The sequence below is a fragment of the Salmo trutta genome, chromosome 25 (assembly GCF_901001165.1).
Source record: "Salmo trutta chromosome 25, fSalTru1.1, whole genome shotgun sequence".
Taxonomy (NCBI): domain Eukaryota; kingdom Metazoa; phylum Chordata; class Actinopteri; order Salmoniformes; family Salmonidae; genus Salmo; species Salmo trutta.
Genome location: NC_042981.1, coordinates 31,377,673 through 31,397,372, shown reverse-complemented (window position 1 = coordinate 31,397,372; position 19,700 = coordinate 31,377,673). Strand labels below are relative to the sequence as shown.

The window sequence follows — 19,700 nt, the reverse complement described above, 5'->3', positions numbered from 1 at the left end:
TTGTATAGACAAGTTTATTTGGCTATGGGTGTATACAACATGCATGTGTGTTGTATGATAATCCGAATTATGTGACTTTTATCACAAGGTAATGGGCTGTTTTTTTTTGTATTTAAAGTCTTAACTTGTTTACCTATTTAGAAGTATTGTCAGATCTGTCAGTTGAAGCTGTGTCCTGCTCTTGTGAATGGTTTGTGTTGTGTGTAATGTGACAAACAATTCATTTGATTGTATTTATACTTGTATGAATCTTTGAGCAGACCCAAGCCAAGTTTTCTATTTATCAGCAGTGTTGGGAAATGAATCTGAAATATAGATCACTCTGCAGTCAGATGTTAACATAATGTATCATTTTGCCTATTAAATATACAAACTGTTTCAAGTGAGAATCCGGTACGTCTGATGCCGAAAAAGAATGGAAATGATTGCCTACTTCACACATTAAAAAAAGAAATAAAGTAGTGTGTAGTTGGGTACATGGCAAAAAGTTATATGAACTACTGAAAACACTACCAAGATCAGAAGTTAGTTCAACTACTACCAAGCTACTGCAAAATGTAGTTACATTTCTAGTTGAATTGCATGTAGCGTACTACCCAACACTGTTTATATGACATATCAAAAAAACAGAACTCTAAAAATGATTGTTACTCTTGAATGTCTCAAGTACTGTAATATTTAACTTTGACAAATCCTAGACGGTATCAATTTCATTTTTTCCTGACGACTCAAATTATTCCGCTGTCTATGTTCGCTGCACAGCTTACTTCATGATGAAGGCGCATTCAGTTCACCTTAACGTTTGTTACGTTGCGGAACGCGACACGTTACCCCAAAAAATGTTGTACGTTCTTGAACAGACTTTGAGGTAGTTATGCTACGTTCAAAATAACTGTGAACTCGGAAAAATACATGGTCAAATAATGACGTCGATGATCTCCAGGTCGGAAAGTCAGAGCTCTACAAAGAGCCCCGGAATTCCGATTTGGATGATCGTTGAAGTCTATTTTCCCCAGTCGGAGCTCGTTTTTTTTCAGAGTTCCCAGTAGTTTTGAAGTCTCGGAAGTCAGAGATTTCCGAGTTCCCAATTGTTTTGAACTCGGGATTTGCGCGACTAATTTTCAAAACGCCGCTTTGCCCAAGTGTGTTCTGATCCAACCCATCAGTTTCTGGGTTCAATCAGAACGGTTAGAATGCGTTTTAGAAATAGTCTGGGAGGTAGCCTACTCGGATCCAGACTCATTGCTGAGAAGAAGCTAACGTCCGTGGGTAGCCAGGCGAATTTTCTTTGGCTAGTAAGTAGTCTACAATGTGGTAACTTTAAGTACACTTTAAGGGCCTACTAGACCAGCCAGAATTCAGCGTGAACTGATTATGGCAAAATGGTATGAACTTTGAACTCTTACTTTAAGGGCCTTATCCAATGTGCTCCTCTCTCAAGTGAAAATGGTGCTGTTTTGGTGTAGGCCTACATGTTTGGAGTGCACATTTATTCATGGCCCTAATAAATAAATAAATACTTTAATTTAAAATGTAAAATTATATTACCATTTAATGTGGCATGAACACAACCAATCATATTTTCTTTTGATTGTCAAACAAATCACTTCAAAAAGTGGGAATGTTCATCCACTCTACAATAAATCCAGCATCCAAACTGGCAACATTTGATTAATGGAAATAGACATCTGTTAAAAACAAAACACCAAAAAGTGTGCCATTGATTAGGCCTACATTAATTGATGCGTCTTGCTGACAAATGTAGCCTGAAAAATCGGGACACCTAAAATGGGTCTGAAACTGTGCAGGGAAAAACGGGATGGGCACACTAACACACACACGTCAACTTAATAAACTAGGCTACAATGTGTATTAACATCAACTTCAAATAGGCCTACTGGTAGCCAGTGATGTGTAAAAAAATAAAATAGGTGGGTAAACTCTGCCGGTGGCGGTGAAAAAAATGTATGCTCCATATACTTTCAATGCATTTTTTTTTGGGGGGGGGGGGGTAAACAGCGTTTACTCTACGCTAAGCCTACACCACTGCGGGTAGCCTACCGTCTCAGCCAAAGCAATTTTAAACACATGAACACAGGCAAAATAGGTATCCTACATTCAATACATGATGTGTTGAATCAAAACATGTTTTACAACCTAGTTCATGAGTTGTCCATAGTTCATGGGTTAATGCTTGGAGTCTTCACAGATCGTTTGACATAAAATACTACCTTTCTTTCCTTACATTAAGGACGACATTTATGACAATGTTATTTGTCATTATTAAGCCTTTAACAGTTGAATTAGAACATTGACGTTAAACCCTGTACGAATTATGGATCTCGGAAAATGCACTGTAAGTGTTATTTATTTTGAACCTTTATTTAACTAGGCAAGTCAGTTAAGAACAAATTCTTATTTACAATGGTGGCCTACCAAAAGGCAAAAGGCCTCCTGCGGGGGCTGTGATTAAAATAAAAATAAAAAAATAGGACAAAACACACATCAGACAAGAGAGACACCACAACACTACATAAAGAGAGACCTATGTTGTTGTCTTAGCATGGTAGCAACACAACATAACAACATGGTAGTGTCATGACGTTGCCCTGTTGTATGAGGTTTATGACCCCCATAAATACCTTTCCCCCTTTTCTCTCCACTCTACAGAATGGACTCTTGGAAAGCCTTTTGTTAACATAGAGTTAACATATGCTAACATCAAAAGGTTGGGGAAAGGTACAATATTTTTGTAATCCAACCAGTTGAAAGTGTCTGTTGGTACTTAAAGAATATGATGTCAGATCAGTTGGTGTCTGGGACATTATATCTGATGATAGGACCCATCTATCGAAGTGCAGCTCAGTGTAAATATATATCTTGCATTTTCCTTTTCGGAATGGGCGGCTACTAGAATGCATAAGATTCTGTATTTACGTTAGCATAGCTCCTAAAGGTCCGATAGAGACCTAATTCCCTTTGTCCCTCAGTCTTCCCGCTCTTTCTTTCAAACCCAACCCCCTTTCTTTGTGTAACCAGCTGTCATATCGGTTTCGCCTGCTAGGGACTTTTTCTTTTATGACATGATTAGTAATGGATGTATGATCCATCCTGTGTAGATTTAGGTATTTAATAAATAAATAATTAAGCCAATTTTTGTATTGCTATTCAACTTGTTAGCCAGGGTTCGTGAAGATAACCAAGAATTTTACAACATTCAGATGAGACTGAATAAGTTGACGATTAATAATTGACTGCAATTGATATAAAAGATCTTCAGATCTTTAAGAGTTTATTCGGGAGACAGCACCTCTATAAACACTCTTCTGTGGTGCCCCAGGTTATAAACGAGTTAATTTTTTTATGGTTTAATTAAATCACGTAATCAATCAAACGTTAGGTAATTGATTTGAAAATAGCCTGTAATATAATTTAATCAGTCAGAGGCACGACAGTAGCAGCCCAACATGGTAGCAGCACAAAACATGGTACAAACATTATTGGGCACAGACAACAGCACAAAGGGCAAGAAGGTAGAGACAACAATACATCACATGAAGCAGCCATAACTGCTAGTCGCATTAGAAGGGGGGTGGGCGATGAAGAAATGTTGGATGTAACTATGCTTGTGTAAAATGTAATTATGTTTCACTGTGTAAACAGTTCTCATGGGCACACAAATCATGTATCATTTACATTTAAGTCATTTAGCAGACGCTCTTATCCAGAGCGACTTACAAACAAGTTATGTTGTCGACCATCATCAAGCGATCTAGGAAAGAAAAGGCCCTTCTCCCCCGATTGCTCAGTTTGGCCAGCTCTAGGAAGACTCTTGGTGGTTCAAAACTTCTTCCATTTAAGAATGATGGAGGCCACTGTGTTCCTTGGGACCTTCAATGCTGCACACATGTTTTGGTACCCTTCCCCAGATCTGTGCCTTGACACAATCCTGTCTTAGAGCTCTACGGATAATGCCTTCGACCTCATGACTTGGTTTTTGCTCTGACATGCACTGTCAACTGTGGGAACTCATATAGACAGGTGTGTGCCTTTTCTAAATCATGTCCAATCAATTGAATTTACCACAGGTGGACTCCAATCAAGTTGTAGATACATCTCAAGTATGATCAATGGAAACAGGATGCACCTGAGCTCAATTTCGAGTCTCATAGCAAAGGGTCTGAATTCTTATGTAAATAAGCTATTTCTGTTTTTTCTTTTTAATACGTTTGCAAAAATCATTAAAAACCTGTTTGGGGTTTTTCATGATGGGGTATTGTGTGTAGACTTAAGAAATGTTTGAATAAGGCTGTAATGTAACAAAATGTGGAAAAAGTGAAGGGGTCTGAATACTTTCTGAACGCACTGTATATCTGATATAGCTAGCTAGTTTTTGTTCTAGTGCAATGTCCATTAAATGTTACAGCCACAACATCATGATCATGCATCTGCAGACCAGCAAGGAGGAGAAATGCCTGCTTTGGGTGAGATAGCTAGAACAACATCAACTAGATAGCTACAGTATCAGATAGACATTTTCTAGGAAAAGCATGGACAGAGCTAGCAGGAAAATTAAGTTTTGATTTACAGATGAAGATTCACCAGCAAAATATTATTGGATTTGTTCACATATCAAGTTCCATGTTTGCAAGTGTAGTTGCATTTATTCTCAAAATAAGTTACATATTTGCAAATATTTTTTGCAACTACTAAACTAATTATACAGACACAACTCATATTTTACATGTGCAAATCATACTTTACATGCTTGTACACTTAACATTATTTTACCTTCATAATCATGTCTGAATTTAGACATTCCATGTAATGTAAGAGGTAACGATGAGTTGAACTCCACTTAATTATTGTTTTGTGGCACATTCTTTATTTTCTTTTGCGTGTTCCATATTTCTTTAGCCAGCCACAGAGTCGGGGGCAAAATGTACTGTTCATTTATTGAGGACCAACAGCTTGTGTTGAATAGTTTCTGAAAGGGGTTGAACTGACTCAATCTCCTACACCCCTTTGCCATTCATAAACCAATCAAACAACGTAGTTATATGTCCATGGTATTGCATCAGGACACGTAAGCTAAAGGTCTTCTTTGTATTTTCCTAGGATTCAAAGCCCATGTTGAGACTTGCAAGTGACCGCTAAAGTGACTCGTCAGTGCAGCCTGGTGATGGGTTGTTCGCAAACGAACAGCTCTTTTTGAACGGATCGCATCGGTGAGAGAGCCGTTCATTTGGCTCTCTAATTTGCATACTGGTAGGCTACTACTGCTTTTTGGCTATTATCTGCATTCGATGAAGATGTTGAATCCTCACTGCAGGAACAATAGGTAATGAAGAGGGCCCAAAATATGATAAACAGATTGAAGGTTATAAAAGCTTATGTTAGAATACTTCTAAGATATTATTAAGATGCAATTTCCTGCAATTCTATATTGTTTCTCAACCGGGAATAGATGTTTTCTTCTTTCTTCAAAACAGTTACCACCTTACCTCAAAGTCCCACCCACAGTGATTTATTGACCGGTCTTAAACCCTACCAAATCTGACTCACAAAAATCCTGCCCCCTTCCCTGACAATCCCACCTACAGGGATTAATTGAGAGGCCAAACTGTTAGAGATAATTCACTCAAATAATAAAATGACACATTCGTTTCCTTAGCTTAAGTGTCCACAGCAGCGGAGCCAAATACATAATTTGAAGAACAATCATCATTGTGGCAATTCATATCTTTCAGAAAAACTGTAAATATGAATTGAATCGCAAGAGAAGACCGGTTTAATGTTAAAGGTTCTCTTACTTAGAAAATAGTCGTGATCATCTAGGCCTAGGCGATATCCAAAATTCACAGTCCGGAACTTCCTGGCTGACTACTTTTTCTATTTGGCTGGCTACTCAATGTACTGTGCTGTGCTCTACTGTACTGTGCTGTCCTAACTTGTGAAACATAGACATCTATGATTGGTTCAGATTTGGTCCAGTCCGGCACGAATCTAAACCAATCATAGATCTCTATGTTTGGGCCAAATCGAGGCCGGTCTAGACCAGACGTTGGTGGACTTTGAAATCAAGGCTGGACCGGACCAAATCTGATCCAATTATAGACGTCTGTGTTTGGTCTGTGGACGTTGAAATCAATGCCAGAGCCAACATGGACATCGGTGCCGGACGGTGCTCACTGGGAATACACATTTCCCAAAAAGGACACAATAGGAAAATTATTATTATTCATGACCTGAGTGAAAACCCATTCTGTTCTGATCCACAGCTGCATGCTGGAGAGCCAAAATAACCCTGGTGGCTCTGTTTGTCACCCCCAGAACTGATTGCGCCCTCCGGTTCTCCCTCAGCGCCTTCCAGTTTACCTCTAACCCAGACACACCGGTGAGCATGGGAGACTTATAATCTATCATTGAATTTCAATCACTCTCTGTTGCATCTATGCAATAAACAGTGTTTTTTATTGTAAAGAATAAAGCAAATTGCAGCCTTTGACCAATACAATAATTGACATGAATTGGTCAATTTCTTGTATCAAAGGTAATCTTTTCATCTCCTCCTGGTCTTCCTTCACTGCATGTGACATCAGAGGACCACGGCCCCATGCACAACTCATGCACCTACCGAGCGAACAGGTACGCTGACGTAAGGTAAATGTTGCACTCTGGGAAATGTACATTCTGCCCTTTACATCTGTACATACCTTTCATGCACTAACATTTGCCTTTTCTTACTAGCACTGACTTTGGTGATGGCTGCTGTATTGAGGGACGTTTTACTTACTATGACTGTGAGATGTGGTTGTCATACCTATAAACCCTAAGATGAATGCACTAACTGTAAGTCGCTCTGGATGAGTGTCTGCTAAATTATGAAAATGTAAATGTAAGTCTCTGACTCCCCTTCTGTATGTGGAGATCCCTCATGGAAGAGGATTCCATATGTGACTGCTGTGACTCTGTCACGTGTGCTCCCTCCGACCTCTAGGTCACCAGGCTGCTCGTTAGGGCGCACACCTGTCACCAGCGGTGCGCGCATAATGACACTCACCTGGACTCCATCACCTCCTTGACTATCTGTCCTTTATATGTCACTCCCTTTGGTTTCTTCCCGTCGTCATTGTTGCTGTTTCATGTCGGTGTGCTGTTTGTTTTTCTTGTTGTGTTCGTTTATTTATTAAATGTATTCACTCCCTGAACTTGCTTCCCGACTCTCAGCGTACATCGTTACAGACTCCAAATGTGTGACGTCCAAACCCAAAAGAGCTATGATGTATGGTGAGTGACTGTCAACCTAACAACCCATAATCATACTACCTCTGTTTGGTTTGAGTAAACAGCACTGACATCTCCCTTGTGCTCAAATAGCCCATGGGACTAAGTGATTTGTAGGGAGTAGTGATGATAAGACCTCCAATGGTGATCACACTTCTAACCCTGTTTATTTCCATATCCTTTAGGGTTTGCCAGCATTGGGCTTCTGCTGCTCTCAGATCAACTATCCACACCAAAGGGTGATTTCCTACCAGTCAGTCTCTCACTGGTCAATGATGATGATGAAGATGTTGTCTGGTTTGACACCAAAATGGATGGGAAGATGGATGAGTTTGACAACCCAGAGGATATACTGGAACCTTTTGATGTGGAGAAGTATCATGATAAGGAAGAGCAGCGCTACACTCTTCCACGGAAAAGGAACAACATTTAGAGGAGGATGAAGCCGTGCCCTTAGAGGGTGAGGAGTCAGACGTGGTTCAGATGGTATTTTGAAAAGGGGGTACATATGAGCGTACACATGGGTCAGGTATGAGGGATTCAGAGTTGATAAGGGGAGAAGGTCAGGGTTTAGAGCTGAGGAGGGGGCAGAGTTTATAGAGAGAGGGAGGGATCATTGTTGATAGAGGAGGAGGGCTCTAGTGGGAGGGAATGAAGAGTCCTCATCCCTGGGATCAGGGATGGGGAAGAAGTCTGTATCACAGGAAGAGGTGCTTTCACAGTCCATGAAGGAATAGGGATTTTGGGTGGGCGAGGAGCAGCTACTGGATAAGGGGAAGGAAGGAAGGGAGGAGTCTGTGGGGAGATCTTGGGTGATTATGCGTGGCCTGCATGGCCAAACACGACTCCAACACCATCATTAAGTTTGCTGACGACACAACAGTGGTAGGCCTGATCACCGGCAACGATGAGACCCTTATAGGGAGGAGGTCAGAGAACTGGGAGTGTGGTGCCAGGACAACAACCTCTCCCTCAATGTGAGCAAGACAAAGGAGCTTATCATGGACTACAGGAAAAGGCGGGCTGAACAGGCCCCCATTAACATCGATGGGGCTGTAGTGGTCGGGTCCAAACGAAATATCATGGTCCAAACACACCAAGACAGTCGTGAAGAGGGCACAACAAAACCTTTTCCCCCTCAGGAGACTGAAAAGATTTGGCATGGGTCCCCATATACTCAAAAGGTTCTACAGCTGCACCATCGAGAGCATCCTGACCAGTTGCATCACTGCCTGGTATTGCAACTGCTCGGAATCTGACCGTAAGGCGCTACAGAGGGTAGTGCGTACAGCCCAGTACATCACTGAGGCCAAGCTTCCTGATATTCAGGACCTGTATAATAGGCGCTATAAGAGGAAAGCTCATAAAATTGTCGGAGACTCCAGTCACCCAAGTCATAGACTGTTTTCTCTGCTACCACACGGCAAGCGGTACTGGAGCTCCAAGTCTAGGACCAAAAGGCTCCTTAACAGCTTCTACCCCCAAGCCATAAGACTGCTGAACAGTTAATCAAATGGACTATTTACATTGACCCCCCCCCCCCATTTGTTTTATACACTGCTGCTATTCACTGTTTATTATCTATGCATAGTCACTTCACCCCTACCTACGTGTACAAATTATCTCGACTAACCTGTACCCCCGCACATTGACTCGGTACCCCCTGTATACAGCCTCGTTATTGTTCTTTTATTGTTACTTTCGATTATTTTTTACTTTAGTTTATTTGGTAAATATTTTCTTAACTCTTCTTGAACTGTACTGTCGGTTAAGGGCTTGTAAGAAAGCATTTCACGGTAAGGTCTACACTTGTTGCATTCGGTGCATGTGACAAATAACGTTCGATTTGATTATGATGAACTGGTAGAGACTGGGATTGTCGGTGGAATAGACTTGCCCGGGTTTGGCGTTTCAAGTGGCGGTAGGGTCAGTGAGAGACCATACAGTGGTTCATTCAACACCATAGACTTCTATACCACTGTACACCTGACTCATTTGAAGTAAAAACTCAATTGAAATAAAGTCAATACAACTCCTGTTAAATTTTTAAGACAAATGGATTTGGTTAGGACATTTCCCTGATAAATAATACTTTCTGAACTAACATCTATGAAGGAAGCAAACAGTTATTTCCTTGTCCTTGGAATGTTGATAAGGTAACTGCCTCTTTACAATCATCAATAGATACCATTATTTTCCCAGTCAGACAATTGGCCTCAATATTTGCTTGTACACCCCTATGACTAGCTTAATGAGTGTTAAAGTGCAACATTGTTTCAACCACAACACTTATGATGGGATAACAAACCACGTGTAGATAAGTGGTCTCCACAATACCCCCACTAAGTGCTTCATAAGTGCCATAATATAATGACTATGTGTGTACTATACAGGTACAGTAGGCTATGAATAACCGTTGTCACATTCCATTAACATGACATGAAGAGACGGTTGGTCTGAAATGTGTGTGAGTCATACAGGTGCTCCCGAGTGGCGCAGCGGTCTAAGGCACTGCATCTCAGTGCTATAGGCATCACTACAGACCCTGGTTCAATTCCAGGCTGTATCACAACTGGCTGTGATTGGGAGTCCCATAGGGTGGCGCACAATTGGCCCAGCGTCGTCCGGGTTAGGGTTTGGCCGAGGTAGGCCGTCATTGTAAAGAAGAATTTGTTCTTAACTGACTTGCTTAGTTAAGTAAAATACAATCACTGTACCTTTTAACTGGATATATTGTACATCTATTGTACATTCACTATAAGAATTCAGATTTAACTGAGACGCAGCTAGTCAATGATGCACTTAATCCATACGTTTAAATAAATCTGTATTATTCAGCTTTTTGTCTCTTTCTCTGAATAAATAAATTGGCAAACATGTCTGTGTTTTTAGAAGAAACTAAGTAGCGCCCACATTTACATGGTAAACTATAAAGTACTATGGCAGTAACTCCTTGGAAAGATACTACGGGCTGTATTGCAAACACTGGCAAGAATCATATTGACGCCATAGATCCATTCATTATATATTCCTAAATGTCTTGTATTTTTCTCCGTTATAAAGTACATTTAAAAGGCATTTGTGATGACTGATGATCCTGATGGTGTTTGGTAGACAGATGATGGTTTCTGTGATGGCCATGGCACATTTTTCTCAGTGCTGGCATTAATAGTACAAACAACAGCAGTACAAATGTCACTATAGGAACAAGAATTGTCCATCTCTTCTTGCTGTCTCCAGAAATTCTGCCTTTTTCCACTGACGACCTCTCATTTGCTGTGAAGAGAAATTTAGGACATTGTGATTACACTGCATGTCTAAACAACTGAACTCTATTTCTCTCTCTTGCTCGCTTGATCGCTCTCTCCTCTCTCTCTCGTTCAGTAAAGAGGCAATGTCAAGTGTTTTTCAAATCCAGGATATTGTCTATGTACCTGAGTGAAGTGTGATCTCTCTCCTGATCTCCTGTCCCAGGTCCTTGTTCTTTAAGACGAAGGTGATGGTCTCGTTGACTTGTCCCTGTAGATTTAGTGTACTGAACACAGTGTATAGTCCCTGTGTGTCCTCTGAGATGTTTGTGACTGTGTTATTGGTGACATCATCACCGCTGTCATCCAGCCAATGCACTGAGGGTCGCGGGTACCCTCCCTGTGAGGTCAAGAGTAGCTCCACATCTCTTGGAGATGCTGTGAACTTCAGGTGTGGCTCAGGGTAGTATGCTGAAATAAGAGGCAATGGACACAGTTTAATGGCATGAAAGAATATACAAGTATCTCAGTAAGCATGATACAGTACATCACAAGGAACCCTAATTAGTGTGTAAATTACTCATTTTCTAGTACATCAGTAATTTCTCAGTCCACAAAGCAGAAAACCATGTTTAATATGATATCACACCTGCTAATTTCAGGGCAAAGGTTTTCGTCCCACTGCCCAGCGGTGTGCTCACGGAACAGGTATAGTCTCCTTTGTCCCCCAGGTTGCTACGGTCCAGCCTGAGAGAGGCATTACCCCTCTCCATCTCAGAGTGGTACAGGCTGGTTCTGTTAGTATAGTGACTGCTCTGTCTGTCCAGTTGGTCCTGTCCGTGGTAGAAGCTGTGTATCACCTCCAGGCCTCTCTGCCATGTTATCACACTGTTGTCCAGGTCCCAGGCCTTTCCCACAGGGAAGCTGCAGTCTAGGACCACATACTGCCCCACGATGGCAAGTTGAGGCTCACGAGGAACACTGATCTCAAATTCAACTATAGACAGAGGGACACAGACAATCTTACTACCCCATCTAAGAGATGGCATGATTACAGTGACCCTTTCTATTAGATACATTACTCATTACACTAAAGTATTAAAGTAGTTAGTCACCATTGACCGTAAAAGAAGGTGTACCATGGAAGTGTCTTACCAGAATAGGATGCCTTGATGATGAGGAGAGAAACAAAACATATTTGAGCGACCCAGGATTTCCAGCTCATGACAGAGTTCACAGTATTTAACCAGTATTTGTCAAATTCAAGTAAGTCCTTCAATGAATCGGCAGCAGTCCAGCCACTGGTGTCTTACAAAGTGTCTTGAAGAATGAATGAACTACTGATCTACGCAATCTACTGTACTCTTCTACTTTTTCTCACACCTTGGCTGCACCCTCTAATAGGTTCCATGACGCTCCATTACATTCCTTACATTCCTTTCCTGGATGACTTATTTTTTCAGTTATTGTTGTAAATCAAGATCCAACCCCATTATATTTTGATCATAAAAAATAATTTAGTTTCTAGCCCCCGACAGAGACACATCCATTATTGTAAGAACATTTAAGAATTCTCTTTTGTGCAGACATACAGTTGAAGTCGGAAGTTTACATACACTTAGGTTGGAGTCATTAAAACTCATTTTTCAACCACTCCACAAATTTCTTGTTAACAAACTATAGTTTTGGCAAGTCGGTTAGGACATCTACTTTGTGCATGACACAAGTAATTTTTCCAACAATTGTTTACAGACAGATTATTTCACTTATAATTCACTGTATCACAATTTAAGTGGGTCAGAAGTTTACATACACTAAGTTGACTGTGCCTTTAAACAGCTTGGAAAATTCCAGAAAATTATGTCATGGCTTCTGATAGGCTAATTGACATTATTTGAGTCAATAGGAGGTGTACCTGTGGATGTATTTCAAAGCCTACCTTCAAACTCAGTGCCTCTTTGCTTGACATCATCGGAAAGTCAAAAGAAATCAGCCAAGACCTCAGAAAAATAATTTTAGACCTCCACAAGTCTGGTTCATCATTGGGAGCAATTTCCAAACGCCTGAAGGTACCAAGTTCATCTGTACAAACAATAGTACGCAAGTATAAACACCATGGGACCACGCAGCCATCATACCGCTCAGGAAGGAGATGCGTTGTCTCCTAGAGATGAACGTACTTTGGTGTGAAAGGTGCAAATCAATCCCAGAACAACAGCAAAGGACCTTGTGAAGATGCTGGAGGAAGCAGGTACAAAAGTATCTATATCCACAGTAAAACAAGTCCTATATCGACATAGCCTGAAAGGCCGCTCAGCGAGGAAGAAGCCACTGCTTCAAAACCGCCATAAAAAAGCCAGACTACGATTTGCAACTGCACATGGGACAAAGATCGTACTTTTTGGAGAAATGTCCTCTGGTCTGATGAAACAAAAATAGAACTGTTTGGCCATAATGACCATTGTTATGTTTGGAGGAAAAAGGGGGAGGCTTGCAAGCCGAAGAACACCATCCCAACCATGAAGCACGGGGGTGGCAGCATCATGTTGTATGTATGTAAACTTCTGACCCACTGAGAATGTGATGAAAGAAATAAAAGCTGAAATAAATCATTCTCTGTACTATTATTCTGACATTAAACATTGTTAAAATAAAGTGGTGATCCTAACTGACCTAAGACAGGGAATTTTGACTAGGATTAAATAACAGGAATTGTGAAAAACTGAGTTGAAATGTATTTGGCTAAGGTGTATGTAAACTTCTGACTTCAACTGTCCACCTATTCATGTCGGAACAGGTTTCTTTCCTTCGAACTAGACACACACACCCTCTCAGTTTTGTTGGCAGCTCAGTAACCATGACAAATAAACATCTGGCCTTACATCTCAACATAGATGAGCTTTGTACCACTAAATACCCAGGAGACAAATGCAATATGAACAGCATTAACTGTATATACATTTACATCCAACTAAGAGCAAGTGGACAAATAACAGCTTGGACTGACAAAACATGTTTGACATTAAGCATACTGACATATACCATTGTCAAACTCAATTTCATATTCTGCTTTAGTTATGTTGAGTCAACACATAGATGTGTCAAAGATGGACACAGAACACATACAACTTTGTTTAAAACAAGATTACTGTATTATGACTCATCATCTGTGACACCAGCACATGACAAAATCATGTGAACCCAGACATGCTGAAAATAAATTACAATTCTGGGTAAAACCTTGTTTTTGGTTGATACTGTAGGACCCTTTCAGCTTTCAAAAAGACCCCCTGCTCAATAAAATAACATTTAGCGTTGATTCCGTGGGATTTTTCTCTTTTTTTTCTCTAAAAATTACAGTTAACAGTGAATGAGTTGAGAGTCCACTCCTTAGCAAACAACTTCCCACCACCAGTAATCAGATACAGCTGGATACAATGTGCACCCATGGCAACACATTTAGATAAGAATGTGAACAGACTAGCTAGCCTGGTTCCAGATCTGTTCGTTCTCTAACCAATGCCATTGGCTTCATTTTCAAGCCAATCACCATCCTCTATTCTACATTGTTTTGTTTGAAAAAAACTATAAAATAATACAGCACCTACTCATACTGTAGGAAAAATATTGCAGACAGTGTAAAATTATATAAAGCCAATAAATCCATGAATTAATCCATTCATAAATGTGTTCCCTTTTTCTGCTTTATGAAGTGCAGTAGATGTTTTTTGTTTGAAAGGCAATATTTTTTTGTGATGGTCCAAAATATGTTTTCCTCCATGGTAAGAGGACATCAGTTGGTCCAGCAGCCATCACAGCAATCATTATGATCAGTGCAACTACAATATTATAGCAGTTTCAACAAACTGCTAGGCCTACTTACAAGAGACAGAGCTAATCTGAGATGCAACTAATCCACAAAATTAGGGATTTGTTATATGAATAAATTACTATTTATTTTACGTTTACAGTGCATACGGAAAGTGCTGCAGAGATGGTTGTCCTTCTGGAAGGTTCTGCCATATCCACAGAGGAACTCTGGAGCTCTGTCAGAGTGACCATTGGGTTCTTGGTCACCTCCCTGACCAAGGCCCTTCTCCCCCGATTGCTCAGTTTGGCTGGGCGGAAAGCTCTAGGAAGAGTCTTGGTGGTTCCAAACTTTTTCCTTTTAAGAATGATGGAGGCCACTGTGTTCTTGGGGAACTTCAATGCTGCACACATTTTTTGGTACCCTTCCCCAAATCTGTGCATCGAACACAATCCTGTCTCGGAGCTCTACGGACAATTCCTTTGACCTCATGGCTTGGTTTTTGCCCAAACATGCACTGTCAACTGTGGGACCTTATATTTCAAAATAATAATTTATGCTTTTATTTAACTAGGCAAGTCAGTTAAAAACACATTCTTATTTACAATGACAGCCTTCCAGGGAACATTGGGCAGAAAGACAGATTTTTACCTTGTCAGCTCAGGGATTCAATCCAGCAACCTTTCATTTACTGGCCCAATGCTCTAACCACTAGGCTATCTGCCACCCCACATATAGACAGGTGTGTGACCGGATTGTCAAGGCACAGATCTGGGAAAGGGTACCAAACAATTTCTGCAGCATTAAAGTTCCCCAAGAACACAGTGGCCTTCATCATTCTGAGTAAAGGGTCTGAATACTTATGTAAATGTGATATTTCTGTCTTTTATTTTTAATACATTTGCAAAAATGTCTACTAAAACCAGCTTTTGCTTTATCATTATGGGGTAATGTGTGTAGATTGATGAAGGGAAAAAAACAATTGAATCAATTCTAGAATAAGGCTGTAACGTAACAAAATGTGGAAAAAGTCAAGGGGTCTGAATACTTTCCGAATGTACTGTATATATATAGTACCAGTGAAAAGTTTGGACACACCTACTCATTCAAGGGTTTTTCTTTATTTTTACTACTGGAATGCAATTCAATTAACAGGTGTGCCTTGATAAAAGTTAATTTGCGGAATTTCTTTCCTTCTTAATGCATTTGCGCCAATCAGTTGTGTTGTGACAAGGTAGGGGTGATATACAGAAGATAGCCCTATTTGGTAAAATACCAAGTCCATATTATGGCAAGAACAGCTCAAATAAGCGAAGAGAAATGACAGTCCATCATTACTTTAAGACATGAAGGTCAGTCAATCAGGAACATTTCAAGAACTTTGAAAGTCTCTTCAAGTGCCGTCGCAAAAAAACATAAAGAACTATGATGAAACTGTCTCTCATGAGGACCGCCACAGGAAAGGAAGACCCAGAGTTACCTCTGCTGCAGAGGATAAGTTCATTAGAGTTACCAGCCTCAGAAATTGCAGCCCAAATAAATGCAGAGTTCAAGTAACAGACACATCTCAACATCAACTGTTCAGCGGAGACTGTGTTAATCAGGTGCGCCGAGTGGCGCAGCGGTCTAAGGCACTGTATCGCAGTGCTACAGTCGTCAATATAGACCCAGGTTCTGTTCCCAGGCTGTATCACAACCAGCCGTGATCAGGAGTCCCATAGGGCGGCGCACAATTTTCCCAGCGTTTGGCCGGGGTAGACAGTAATTGTAAATAAGAATTTGTTCTTAACTTACTTGCCTAGTTAAACTAAATAACAATGCGCAATAATTGTCGGGAGAAAGTTTAGTGGATTCTGGAGAGAGACGCGCCTTATAAACTATATTTCGCCTCACATCTTCTTGTCTCAACATTTTAAATTAGACTCGAGACACATTATCTTCACACATATTTCAGATGCTTTTCACTAACAGCAGCAACTCAATAATCAGCTAGGTCTGGTGTGTGTGCTCGCGCACGTTAGGCTACGTTATATGAGCTAACTTGTAGCTTGTTAGTCGCGCATCTCGCCCCGTTACAGTGGGACGTTTTCTGACCAAGAGAAGAGTGCGGGTAGAAATGGAAAATCTATACCCTGTCTCCGAGGGTGCCAAAGAAGAGGGAGATACGAAAAATGAGTCTGAGAGAGAAACTCGTGAGCCACGACGTGAGGGAGCACCAGAGCAGTTCGTCGCTGCTAGCTGCTCCACAGCCACCGTTAGCTACACTGTTAGCACAGCCACCCTCTGATTTAAGCCAGTCACCTGTTGAAGAACCAAGGCGCCCTCTTCTTCGGCGTTTTCCAGCCACAAAAGTTGGACAGCAGGATCGCTACTCCAATCGTAGATGGTATGAGGATTACAAATGGCTGAAATATTATATTTGAAAGGACCATGCTTTCTGCTTTGCATGCCGCCACTTTCAACGTCCAGGAAACCATGGTGGAAAGAAAGCGACATTTGCCCACGATGGCTACCAGAACTGGAAGAAGGCGACACGTTCGTTCAAGACACACAATGCTAGCGTGGAGCATAACTATGCAATGACAGCGTGGAATGAGTGGACTATTCAGAAAGAGTCTGGCTCAACAATATGCAATGCTCTAAGTGATGAACATTCGAAAATAGTCCGAGACAACAGAGAGTATATGAGAGCAGTTGTGGAGTCATTGCGTTTCACTGCATACCAGGGACTTTCACAGAGAGGAGACATAGAAAACGACATGGCTGTCAACCAGGGAAACTTCCTTGAACTTTTACAGGTCATAGGCAAATTCGACAAAACAGTTGCACAGAAAATATCAGATAATCCTAGAAATGTTAAGTACACGCATCATGATATACAGAATGAAATACTAGACATTATGGAAAATAAGATTAGGGATCAGATAAGTGGTGAAATACAAGATGCTAAACTATTTGCATTGATGGTAGATGAGAGTAAGGACCTCAGGAATTTATTTCATTTCACTCCAGTTGATGGATTAGATGCCGAGTCGCTTTTCGCTACGATCAAAGAGACTCTTAGTAAATGTAACACTGATCACACTGCATGGCGGCGCCGTCCCTCAGGCAATCTACATTCATTGCCGCGCACACCGTCTCAATCTTGTTTTGGTGGACTGTGTCAGAAACGTGAAGCCAGCGGGGGATTTTGTTGTCACACACATCTGTCACACTGCCAGTAACCTCCGCGTCATGTGAGCGCAGTTTTTCCTGCATGCGGCGTGTAAAAACCTACCCGAGAAACAGAATGGCAAACCCTCGACTCAGCAACCTTGCCTGCCTGTCCATACACGCAGAAAGAACCAAAGCCCAGGATGTCCAGAAAATGATAGGCTCATTTGCACTGAACCACAACAACAGACGCGTCGTCCTTCTAAAAAAAACAACACTTGGTGAGTAACTGATTCATTTATTATAAATATGCCATACGATAAAATATTATGTGGTATTAAGTTGGGTAATTTTGTATATTGTGCGCCTGTCGTAGCCTCATGTATTATTATGAATTTGTAACTGAAAGGCCTTTTATTTATTGACAGAGCGCGCCTGTCCGGTGGCGGGAACATGATTCAATCGCGCTGATCTGGATGGAACAAGAAGACGCATGCATATTGTCGGCCAGTCTCAAGTATTTTTGCAATAGAAATATAATAACTAAGATTGTGATTATAGCCAGTTCGTTTTACAAGTGTGTGCACAGTTAACAGGCATAGGCTAAATGTATTGCACTTCTCGTTGTGGCTGCACTTTGGATATTATTAATTTCATTTCTGACGTTGTGATAGCCATTTCATCCGAAACATTATTACCAATGCACAGTTGTCTGATTATGCATATGGAATAAATGCACTTCTTGGTGTTGTCGCATTTTGGATGTATTGTATTGTTATTGCTGAAAGACTTCAGTGCATGGGCGCTGTCCGATACTGAAGTATATCACCTTTGCACGTGAAAGGCGTTTGTGTCATTGCCTTGTGGTCACTTGTATTAGGCTTATAGCTATTTTGTTGAATATTCTTTGGCCAAATTCAATTAAAAACTACATCTATATCGAATGTGCTGTGTGCCATATCTGCTTTTATTGAAAAACGAGAACTTCCTTATAACTCTGAAGTCATGAAAATCAACTATTTTCTTAGCACCCCCATGTATTGGTCAAGCCCCCCCTTAGCCCCGGGAGATAAGATATCCTGGCGCCGTGCCTGGATCAGATACATCAGTCCTGTTATTAAAGTTGGAGGAAGGAGTACCATAGAAGTGTCTCACCAGTATTGAAAGACAGAAGATAACAAATAATGCTTGTTATTTTTCTGTCACATGCTCTCTATGTCTGCTTGCTAAGTCTTAATTGTCATATGTTTCCTTGTCCTGTTGTACTCTGCTGCTCTGGATGTGCTCATTGTCTGTTTGCATTTTAATTGTTTTTTGATAACCTGTTAATAAGGGACTGCAGTTGAAAATTAGCTGGCTGGCTAAAACTGGCACTTTTACAGTAATGTTGATTAATGTGCACTGTTCCTGTAAAACTAAATGTAATAAAGTTTAAAAAAACTTTGAGTGAACCAGCATTGCCAGCTCATGACAGAGTTTACTGTATTCAGCCAGCAATAGTAGAAAATCAAGTCCTTCAATGAATCAACAGCAGTCCAGGCACTAGTGTCTTACAGTTTATGGTGAGGAATGACACACCAACTGATCTACTATTGTCCCTTTGTTACTCCACCTAGCCCTGGCTCCTCACAGAGGCTAGACGTGCCCGATGACGCACAACGTCAGTGACGTTCCCAAGACATTTTTTTCCATAATATTCCTGACACTCCTTTTCGAGGTACAAGGCAGTAGTTATTTTAGTATCTTCTACAGTATGACCTCCATATTACCATTGTAAATCAGGATCCACACATTATGTTATGATCATATAAAGGCAATAGATAGATCCAGCCGCTCACATAAATTCAATCCATTATTCCTCAAGGATTCCCTTTGCAGACATACACTTTCATGTATGAGCATGAGAGTTGTACAAACTCTCAGACACACCCTCTGATAGGAGATGATCTAAAAATAATAATCTACAGAGGTAACAGATGGTTTGACCCATTACCCAGGTGACAAAAAAAGGAGAAATTCCAATATAAATAATGATTTATATAAATTCAAAATAATATCAATACTTAAATATACATTGTATACATACAGTGATCTCCAAAAGCATTGGGACAGTAGTTTCCATCCAAACATTTCTTGCAGATGAAGCATTAAAAAAGTCACGACCGGGCTAATGGAAACAGAATATACCGGTACAATTTTATAAA

General features: G+C 40.7%; 1 protein-coding gene and 1 long non-coding RNA gene across 2 annotated transcripts; one reads left to right on the top strand and one right to left on the bottom strand.

The window, feature by feature from the left end:
• Positions 1-10,097: 10,097 nt before the first annotated feature.
• Positions 10,098-11,904, bottom strand: LOC115162413 (CD276 antigen). The gene is made up of 4 exons (XM_029713692.1): positions 11,691-11,904; positions 11,185-11,532; positions 10,722-11,006; positions 10,098-10,563 (listed from the first exon to the last, which is right to left on the bottom strand). The coding sequence occupies exons 1-4, from the start codon at positions 11,758-11,760 to the stop codon at positions 10,343-10,345; spliced, it is 924 nt and encodes a 307-aa protein (XP_029569552.1). The 5' UTR covers positions 11,761-11,904; the 3' UTR covers positions 10,098-10,342.
• A 4,165-nt stretch (positions 11,905-16,069) lies between these two features.
• On the top strand, positions 16,070-18,936 carry LOC115162412 (uncharacterized). The gene is made up of 2 exons (XR_003869538.1): positions 16,070-17,777; positions 17,925-18,936. It is a non-coding gene; the product is annotated as an uncharacterized LOC115162412 (long non-coding RNA).
• Positions 18,937-19,700: the final 764 nt, after the last annotated feature.